At 58.0% G+C, this 10,485-nt stretch overlaps 1 protein-coding gene across 1 annotated transcript in view; it reads left to right on the top strand.

The window, feature by feature from the left end:
- The first annotated feature begins 2,724 nt into the window (after positions 1-2,724).
- STK32C (serine/threonine kinase 32C) overlaps positions 2,725-10,485 on the top strand; it is an 81,828-nt gene continuing 74,067 nt past the window's right edge. The window contains exon 1 of the mRNA XM_082673480.1: positions 2,725-3,141. Coding sequence (XP_082529606.1) covers positions 2,880-3,141 — 262 coding nt within the window. The 5' untranslated portion in view covers positions 2,725-2,879. The remainder of the gene's footprint in view (positions 3,142-10,485) is intronic.

Below are 10,485 nucleotides of genomic sequence, written 5' to 3'. Positions count from 1 at the left end.
TCCCACCAGGGCTAAGTCGGATGGCACCGCAGCCAGGGATGACCTGGTTTTCCATTTCCTGCTGGGAAGGGGACTCATGGTTTCCCACATAAGTGAGCAACTCAGGATCGGAATCCCATTTGAGCTTGTTTCCTGTTTCCTGGGGCCAGTTCTGGTATGTTTCCCAGCAGGAAACAGCACATTCAAATTGGGCAATCTGAAGGGAGTTTAAAAACAGGACTATTTACAAAGGTGCAGGCAGCGTGTTAATTTCAGAATGATGCTATTGGACAAAGTACACATGAAAACTGGAGACTCTGCCAACGATCGCACCCTCTCAGGAAGCTTGGCTTTTTGGATGAATTATGGGTTGACAGCACGTTTGTGTTTGGGTTTCAGGGCTTGAGCCTTGAATACAAATCAGACCCCTGCTGTTCTGCACATGCCCTAAGTGGGCACTCGCCGTCCGCCAGAGACACTGGCCACTTTCTGCCCTCGCACACACTCTCATTTCAATCTCAGGGACAGTGTCATCACAGCTCCTGGGCCCCAGGTCTTCACAAGGTCACTTGCTCGGACCCCTGCCGACCGCCCCAGCTGCAGCAGTCCTGTGATCGCGCACTGCCCACGATCCTGTGTGGGCGCTCCCATGTGCTGGGTGTTGTGGACACGTTTATCTGGTTACTGAGTCATTGACAGTCCCCTGTCACTGGCACAGGATGGAGAAGCCCCTGTCCTCACCCTGCTGAAGTTCCTGATCATTGTGGGCACCCCTGGGCACAGGGACACTTTGCTGGCCTCACTGCCCCCTCCCCGTTCACAGGTAAGTCCCTCCCAGGCCCCTAGAACTTCACAGTGGCCCTCGGTGGAGTGCGGCAGCCTGGTCTGCTCTCGGGTGAGGCAGCTCCTGGCCTTTGCTCTGTCTCCTGCCCACTCTGCACCCCTTGCTCTCAGCCTGCCTGGGGTGACACTCTGCCTCGGTGCCCCCCGCGCCGCCCCCCCCTTCAGAAACATTCTTTCACTCGCTGCTGCCCCGGAAGGATGGCTACAGAGCCCCTCCTCTGTGCCGGCGCTGAGCTGGGTGCCTTCAACGTGCTGACTGGGAGAGGGCAATGGTAGGAGGGAGCCATGTTCCGAGAGCGGCTGCAGCTCAGCATAAGGAGGCTGAGCCCAGCCTGGGAGCCCAGAGCCCAGGGAACTTGCCTCCCCGGAGTTTAACTCAAGACTGGATGCACGGCAGGTGGTAGTCGGCCCGGTTATGCTGCGGTAAATACACCTCCCAAATCTCGAGGGTTTCCCACAGTGGCTGATTTCTCCCTTGTTCTGTGCATCCACTCCTGGTTGGAAGGTGGTCCCCAAGTGATGGGGACTCCCTCTTAGCCAGGGGGGCACGTATGGCCAGTCTGGACACTGGCTCCTAAAGTGTGGCTCAGAAATGACACAGTTCACCTCTGCCCACATTTCATTGGTCAAGCAGGCCACAGTGGTCAAGGGGCTCCACCGAATTTCAAAGGTGGGGTCGGGGACAAGCGTAGTTCTACCTCGGGCAGTGGACGGGAAGCGGGAACAGCCAAGACTGAGTGCCACTACTTGGGGGGGGGGCGAGCCAGGTGAGGGGCTGCGAGGGCAGGACAGAGCCCAGGGTGGCTGAAAGATGTCCACGGAGGGAAGGGCGGTGGCGGGAGAGACCCGCAGGGCCTGGTGCCTTGGCCTGCAAGCCGGGTGGGTGGTCCTCTGTCAAGGCGGGGCAGGGGTGGGTGGTCCTCTGTCATGGTGGGGCAGCGGAAGGCCCTTTCAGGACTTCCTGGGGTAGGAAGGAACCGCCAGCTCTGCGGGCAGAACCTAAGGAGGCAAAGGCTTCCAAAAGTCTAAGACAACTCATAACAAAACAATTCTTCAGTGAAAAAGTATTAGGCGCAGGGAGCTGGGCGGTACTGAGAGTCTTCTCCTGGGTCGTTGGCTGTGCAGAGCGCTTTATCCGCGAGGTCCCTCCTGGCCAATCGAATGTCGGGAGGCGCATCAAGGTCAAATCGCGCCTCGGACCACACCCCCCACCCCCATACGCTGTACAAGGTCCCCGGGCGGCCTGAGGCGCGGACCGTCGCCAAGGGCTTCCGCTCGGGAACCGTGCCGGGCGGACTACACTGAGGGCCGGACTGGAGACCCAACCAAGGGTACCCCGAGAGCGCAGGCGCGTGTGCCCAGCGTCGCCGTGACCCCGGGCGCACCCGTGCGTGCGTGTGCGCGCGCGCTCGCTGTCAGGCTCTGGGCCGGCCGGCCGGAGAGGGGCTCGCGCACCGGGCCCGACCCCGCCCCGCCACCTCCGTCCCTCCCTCGGCGGTGCAGCCGCATGGGGGTATCGGCGCCGGACCCGGGACCGTGGGGCTGCGCGTCCTGACACCGACCCGGCCTCGGCCCCCGCACAGCCGTTTCCCGCCACCCCATCCCGGGTCCCGCGCGTGGTCTCTCCAAGGGCAGAGCCGCAGGATGAGGTTTAAGGCTTCCCCGGGTCGCGCGGCAGCAGTCCGCAAGCCATCTTTGTTCACAAAGGCCAAAGGGGCCCCCTCCTTCTCTCCTGTCTCTGCCGCCGCGTCGTCGTGCTTTGCATCTGCCTCTACTGAGGCGGGCGGCGGGTACCCGTAGCCGCTCGCCGCACCCCGCTCCGGCCCCGCCCCGTCTCCGCCCCCTGCGCTCGCTCCGCCCCGACTCCTTCCCGCCGGCCCCGCCCCGGCCCCGCCCCCGCGCGCTAGCATTCGGCGGAGCCGCCCGGGCGGCCGGGACCCGCGAACGCCGAGCCTGGGGCGCAAGGCGAGCGCTGCCAGTCGCTCCAGCTCCTGCTCCTCGCCCGGCGGGCGGGCCATGTCCCGGACTCTGGCCGCGGCGCGCACTCCGGTCCGGCCATGAGGAGCGGCGCCGAGCGCAGGGGCAGCAGCGCCGCGGCGCCCCCCGGCTCGCCGCCCACCGGCCGCGCGCGCCCCGCCGGCCCCGACGCGCCCCCCGCCCCGCCGCCGCCCGCCGCCGGCCAGCCCCGGGCCAGGGACACGGGCGATGCCCGCGCGCAGCCGCGCCCTCTGTTTCCGTGGAGCAAGTGGAAGAAGAGGATGGGCTCGTCCATGTCGGCGGCCACCGCGCGGAGGCCGGTGTTTGATGACAAGGAGGACGGTGAGAACGGCCGCGGCGGAGACTCCGGGCCGCTCGCGGGGACAGCGTTGGGACCCGCGCCGTCTGGGGACTCCGCACGCTCTCGCAGCGGGGCCGCGGCGGGAGGATTTCTGCGGGTCGGGGCACCAAGGCCTCCCGGTGGGAAGGCGTCAGGGGCGTCTCGGTTTCCGAGGAAACTCGCGAACGGTGCTTGCGATGCCCACGCGTGTCTTCCGTGTCCAGTGGCGGCGCGACGGGCGGAGTAGGCAGGCCGTCCCTGCGGGGTGAGGGTCTGCGGTCGGTAGGCGCGAAGGCCCCCGCAGTAGCGAGGGCGCTGTGTTTGCATTTTCCTTTTCTGCGAGGTGTGAGCGCTCGGTTGTTACTCTGCACGTGAGGTGTGCCGAGTTTGCGAAGGGAGATGCCTGCCCCACAGGTGGCGCGGGGGCCCGGCCCTCGGAGCTCAGTGTAGGTGACGGCGCCGCGTGGCTGCCGGCGTGCCCACCTTTGCACTCAGACGTGCGGTGGAGGCTTGCCTTTGTGCAAAGACCTGCCCTTTTGGGAACTAGTTTGCCCTCAGGTCCCCCTGCAGGTAAAGCTAGTGACCCGGAGGTAGGCGCTGGTGGAAAGCAGGAAAGACCTGCAGGCACGCCTCCTGGAGCCCTGCCTGACAACGGCCCTTTCACTTAGCACCCTCGGGAAAGGTGGCTGTGCAGTGTCCGCCCCTGGGGCACTGTGATACTTTCACAGGCAAACATACAGCTCTTCTCTGCAGATGTCATGCAGATAAGTTAAATGCTACAAGATGACACATTTGATGTTTTTTTGACATTTTCTTAAAATAGTCGAAATATGCATTTTTCGTTTGTAGGCAGCCTGCAGAAGTAGGATGGATCTTTTATAATTTTAGAGCACAGCTCAGCGAAAGAGCCCAAGCTATTTATTTCTGATACATAATTTAAGCATTATAGGAAATTACAATAATACGACCTCAGGCCAGTGTTGGAGAATGTGCAGGCCATGTGGGCAGTCCTCACAGACAGCGATGCAGAGCCTGTTGCTCAGGGGGGCCTGGGCTCTGATGAGCCTGGCCCCGGTCATCGAGGAGGGGCATGGTGCCTGGACTTGCTGGAGGGGCATCCAGGACCAGCCACGCCCACTCAGTGTGTTCTGGGGAGACCTGTCTTCGTGTTCTAACTTTGGAACACAGCTCACTGCTGGGAGTGCTTCCTATGTTATATGTTTTTGTTTTCAGAGTAAATATTCAAAGTGAAGAAAGCCCAGAGTGAATTAGGAACTAATCAGGAAGGAGATTTGCATCTAGCTTCTGGCTGCACGATGAGAAAACGTCTGAGAAATACATCAGATGTCTGATTTCAGCACTTGCTGGTGTCAGCTGAGAGCTGGCCACTCTTTCATGTCTTAGCATTATGCTCCCCAGGGCAGGTGGTGTAGAAAGAGAGAAATTGAGGTAGCACAGTGGCTGCCTTCAGCTTTGAAAGGTAGAATTTTTCTACCTGTTCACAGTGTGTTATGTCTCAGGATCCAGGGATCGTTAAGGAGGAGCCAAGAGCACAGAATCCAGCTGTGCTGCGCGCGATCAGATTTGAGAATTATCTAACACGACCCCCTTCTCCCCACCCCTGTCCCCGTTTGCCTGAAGCAGGACGGCAGAGGTGCCAGCTCTTCTGGTCTCGTGAAGGTGGGCTGTTGGCTCGGCTACAGGTGCTCGCTCTTTAGCACATGTGCCCATCATCACCTGCTCATCCCTGGGCATGGTGGCCACATCTCCAAACTGAACACAGCACGAGACTTGCCTGGGCTTTGTTTGGTAAGATTAGGATGCCAAGCCTGGCCCTGGTCCAATGGCCGTGGATGTGATCCAGGTGGGCGGCCACTTTGTTCCACTTTTATTCCATGTTTTCACGTTATCGTCAGGGCGCACACGACTTGGGAATCACAGTAGGTGTTTGCAGAGAGAATGTTGTGCAGCTCTTGGCCTGAAGCCTGTGGGTTTATTTAGGCAGAAGCAGTGGGGTTTGGAAAGGCGGAAGGCCAGTCTTTCAAGAGGAGAAAGGCTGCACCCCACCTTTCTTTCAGGGTGTGAAGACGTCCCCCCAGACAGGGAGGGTCCCACACTTCCTCGGCCCCGTGCAGGGTGAGCCGAAAGAGGTGATAGAGCTGTGCTGAGGACGTGCATTTACTGGGACTGCATGGTTGCCATGGCAATGTGAGACCTTCTGATGAATTTTTTAGATTAAAATACCCAATTAATATATCAGATTTGGTATGCAGAGAAAAGGAAAAGAGAAAATAAGAGCGCAATTTAACAGAGTGCCAGGTAGATTCCAACTACAAAGTGGAGTTATGACACGTGGGATCTTAAATGTCCCCCTTCCCTGTTAACCCTGAGGTGTCTGAGCCACTGTCCTTACTTGGCAGGTGTTGGGTGCTTGTTCAGAATTCTCTGGGCTTCCTCCTCACACCGGAACCAAGGGTCCCCTTTCTTCTTCCCGAAACCCCATGCCTCCTCCCGTGCGACCCCTCTTGGGCTTCAGGAGCAGTTGATTTAGGGGTTGACCTTGCTTGGGACCTGCCCCAGTGCTGCGGGGTGCTGGGCAGGCCCCTTCATTCCTCTCGTCTGGGTGTCCCCACGAGGGTGCTGAGTGGGGTTCCATCACTTTCTGCTGAGCAGCTCAGTAACTGGTAACTGGGGGGCACCCGCCGTTCTCAGCAGTCTGGCTAGTCTCAAACCTAACATGGTATTAGCTTGCTAGTGGGGGGCAACTAATCACCGAGAAGGTTTGCCTTTGCCCAGAGAACTGGAAATAAGGGAGCCCTCGAGGGCTGAAACGCCTGGCCTGGGTGTGTTGGGTGGGGTGGGCAGTAAGGCAGGACACGGGGCTACCAGAGTCTTATAACCTTTTCCAAAATTTATAAAACCTTTGTTTTTTTTAATTAAGAAGCATTAAAGTGTATAAATTTGTAAAAGAGTTTAAGACTTTGCTAAAATTATTCTATATAGGAAAACCAAGACATCGGTAATTTCAGCACTGAGACCTATTAGCGTGCCTCTGCCCCAGCCTTTTTCTAGGAATGTACTCACACATCAGCCACAGAGCAACACTCTTTATGTCTTTGATACAGAAATGGGATCATGCTCCAAATACGGTTTGTCTCAACCTGCGTCTTTTACTTAGCGATGTGTCATGGCCGTCTATAGATCTGCAGCGTCCTTTGTTGGCTAAATTTACAATAGTGGTTCTCAACCCTGTGAACTAGACTCAGAGGATGCTCTTAAAAACTGTGGCTGCCTCCTCCGGAAATTCAGATGGAATTTGTTGGGGTGGAGTTGGGGGGCGCTGGGGCTCAGGCACCAGGACATAAACAGTTTACCAGTGAGCATCCTTGTATGTTCATCTTTGTACACTTGACATTATTTCCTCAGGATAACTCCTAGGAATGACATTGACGAGTCAGAAGAGTGTGCACGGAGTGTGGCTTGGTGCCGCTGGCCAGCTCCCTTGGAGATGGGCAGTCCCAGCACAAGACATGGCTGTCCTGGACGGTTGTTACGTGGCGGTGGCCAAAAGGATGGGGCTGCTGCAGGTGTGGGGTACCCAGACAAAGGAGGAGGTGGGGAGACCAGTAGCAGACGAGGAAACGTGAATAAATGTAGTGAAGGGAGGAGGGGCCAGAGGAGAGAGGAAGAGGGGGGCCTGTGTCCGGTGCGGCTGGCCGGGAGGGAGATCCCATTTGCCTGCTCTCGGAGCGCACGCAAGTCCTCTTTCTCCGACCCTCACCGCCTCTGGGTGTTAGTGATGTCTGTGTTTTGACCGTCTGAAAGGTAAAAGGATTGTATTAGTGCTCCGAGTCTCTGATGACCAGTGAGGTTGGTAACGTGTTTCTTTGCATGTTGGGGGCGTTTGTGCTCTTCCTTCCTGAATTGCCAACTCCTACCCCTGACCTGTGCTCCCTGTTGGGATGTTTGCTGCCCGGTTTCTTTCCACGGTTCCCGGTATACAACGGCACATGCCCTGGAGCAGTCATTTATCTTTCTATGTTGCTAGTTTTCTTCCGTGTGGATGTGCTTAGTTTTTGTGTGGTCAGATTCGTCAAGATCTTCCTTTCTGGCAGTTTCTGGCCTTGGTGCCCTGTTAACACCAAGCACAAGTGATACTCACCCAGTTTACAAACCTGCACCTGCACTTTCTTCTAGTACTTCTGTGGTTTCACTTTTCATGTTGCAGATTTTGGTCGGTTTGGACTCACGCTGGCCACAGTGAGAACGGTTTCCTCCCGTGGGTCCTGCTCTTGCTTAGGCTGGGCACATTCACTGCCTGTTTCTGTCGAATTGTGAACGAGATCTTTGCAACCATCACGTTCCACCCTGGTTAGTGCTGGTAGGAAGGAAATCTTAACTTTGAAAAGTATCCGGCCCGTGTGTGGCTGCTCTGCTAAGGTTCCCGTTAGTCCTCATGGCTTTTGAGTTGATTTTCCCAGGCTTCCTGGGTGGTCGGTCGTGTCACCTGCCAGCAATGACTCGGTGACTTTACGGTGCTTATGCCCACTCTTCCCCGTCATGTGCCCAGGGCTCACGGGCAGCGGAGAGCGGTGCTGAGCGCACGGGGGGGCTGACCCGATCGTGCTGATGGGGCCGTGGTTCCAAAGTGACAGTCTAGCCCTGTTTACTGAGTCTTTGACCAGTGGTGCGTGGACCTGAGTTTTAATAGGTGTCTCTTCCCTTCCCTCCTGACCCTGGGAAGAGGGGGTGGCTGGCGATGGGGGTGGCAGCTCTCTGTGTGGCCCAGGCTCGGGCTGATGGCAGTTCACACCCTGTCCCCTGCAACGCGGGGGCCTTGGTGGCCAGCAGCCTAGTGGCTGCAGACCCTGGGTTCCTTTAGCAGCTGGCAGCAACGGTGCAGAGGCCCCCGGTACAGGGGTGGGCATTTGGGTTCAAGGTGGGGAGGAGGTGTGTGGTCCCGGCTGGCCTTGCACCCCTGCTCCTGGATTCCCTGGGCTCCCACATGCAGTGCCAGGTGTCCCGGTGGGGCCGTTGGGTGGCGCTGAGTTTGCTGCGTTCCTGTGGCTGACGAGGCTGGTCTGGGATGGACTTGGGACCCACTGTCGTACTTTTTTATGTAACAAATGTCAGCTCTGCACGTCTATCCATCTGGCTGTGTGTTTTAAAATGCTAAAAATAAGTTGATTTTCTTTTAAAAATCTAACCACCCATCCTCCCAGTTGAGAAGTAGTGCGAGGATGCACTGGAGGTAAGTTTTGCTCAGGGCTTCTCTGTGAGGGTGGAGCCGCCCAAGGCCGCAGGATGGTCTGAGGGAGGCAAAGCCACGGACAAGCATTCATTCGGAGCAGGGTCAGGGCAGCTCACAGTGGCTCCTAAACTGTCAGGGTCCCCTGGGGACCTTGTGACAATGCGGATTCTGATTCAGCGGGTCTCAGGTGGGGCCTCAGGGTCTGTGTTCCCATCTGGCCCCAGACGGTGCCAGCGTGCTGGACACGGAGAGGACACACCCTGGGTGGGAGGGCTTAGCGAGGACCCAGCAGGTGGGTGGTGGAGTGGGCGTGGCCCCCAAGGCACTGGCCCGACGCATAGGGAGCAGCAGGGGGCCGCCTGCTCTGGTGCTCCGCTGGGCCATGGCAATGGTGTTGGCAGTGGGTGGGAGTTTCCAAAGCTACTGCTCGTCCTTCGTCTGGAGATGGGCTGGCTCTTCCTGCAGAGGGATCTCATTTAGCTCTGTTCTTACTTCTGTGTTGTTCTTTTTCTCTGGGTAGCCCGCTACACACGTACCCAAAATATCAGTAGCATTTTGTGTCCTGCATTTTCAGGTGACGCTACAGCCTGAACTTCCCCCTTTGCAATGACTAGATTCTCACCCAGGTGTGGCAGAGGACGCGCTACCAGAGGCAGGTGGCCCCGGGCTGTATAGACGCCCCCCTTCTGGCCACTGTGTCCTCTTGTCCTGCTTGCGCTGAGAGTCCAGCCCCACGCCCGGGACGTGCCATGGGTGTCCCCTGTTCTAGGCCGCCTGAGCCCGGTGGTTCCTGTGTTCAGGGTCTGTGCTCCGTGGCCCTGGTCCCGATTCCCCTGTCAGTAGGAAGCTCAGAACCAGATTTGGTGTCCGTTCACCTTAGTGTGGGAGCAGGCCTTCTACCTGGTGTCTTTTTTCCTTCCCAGTCAGATTTTTTCTCCTCGTTTGAAAAAGATGTAGAACTGTGTGTTTCCTCCTCCCGCCTCACTCTGCTATCGCTGTGTAGCTCTAGGTAGAAATAAGGCTTTGGTACGCAGTGTTCCTGCGGGCTGGTGAGGGTCCGGTGAGTGCTGAGCCTTGCTGTCCCGCAAGCTGTGTGCACGCCCCCTGCAGCCCTGCTCCTGTCCCCCGGGTCGGGGCCACACGTCGTCCATGATGGCTCCTCTGGGGCCTCCTTCCCGCCTGGGGGGTGGGCACACGCTGATCAGCGGCCTGCAGAACACGCTGGGCCCGCCTCTTCCCCAAACACTGGCCGGGCCCAACGTGCTGAATGATTTTAGTGCTCATAATTGGAGAAGCTACAATTAATAAAATTATTGTTATTTTTAAAAACTGGGAAGCCTACTTCATCAGAAACTGTTTTGCCCGTTGACCTGGAATCTATTATCTAAAAACCAAGGCAGCTGACCGAGATCAGTGTGGCTCCGTCCAGCCCCAGCTGCGTCATTTGTCCCCACCCTCCGCATCCCCAGGTGTGACACAGGAGCCTGCGGTGGCCTCCAGCATGCGGCCCGAGCAGGCGTGGCCGCAGTCTGCGCTGTGCAGACCCGGCTTGGTGTTCTTTAAGTCGTGAAGCCAAGGAGATGATGTGGGTGAGAGTCAGTGTCGCCCCCAATTTATTAAAAATAGGAGCTGAGCACATTCAGATTCCTGGTGTTTACACGCTGACTAGGGAGGTCTCTGCTCTCACATCACGGCTTTTCCTTCACGCGCACCAGGCGGGGCTTGTCACCGAAGCCAGAGACCAGCAGCTTTGCGCTTGTGTGTCTGTGAGTCTGTCAGGCCTGGCAGGACGCTGAGCCTTCTCGGGCACCAGGCACACCCCCCACCCCGCCCCGAGCAGGGTCCGAGGTGCTCAGTGCTGTCTTCCCGGGCCCTGTGTCGGACTCGGGCCCGTTTCCGGAACGCCCGGCCCCTGGGAGCCGGGAGCGGGGTCTTGGTCCCGGTAGCTCAAACCGGGCACTGTTTTATTATTTATTGCTGGTAATAAAAAACCCCCAAACTTAGTGACTTAGCAATGACCATTTTTGTCATTTCTCAAGATTCTGTGACCTGGGACTCTAGACAGGGCCCAGTGGGGATGGGTCCCCTGCTCCGC

The sequence above is a fragment of the Grampus griseus genome (assembly GCF_964374135.1).
Source record: "Grampus griseus genome assembly, chromosome: 16".
In the NCBI taxonomy this organism is placed as follows: domain Eukaryota; kingdom Metazoa; phylum Chordata; class Mammalia; order Artiodactyla; family Delphinidae; genus Grampus; species Grampus griseus.
The sequence above is the reverse complement of the archived record's forward strand: the minus strand, read 5'-3'. Positions and strand labels throughout refer to the sequence as shown.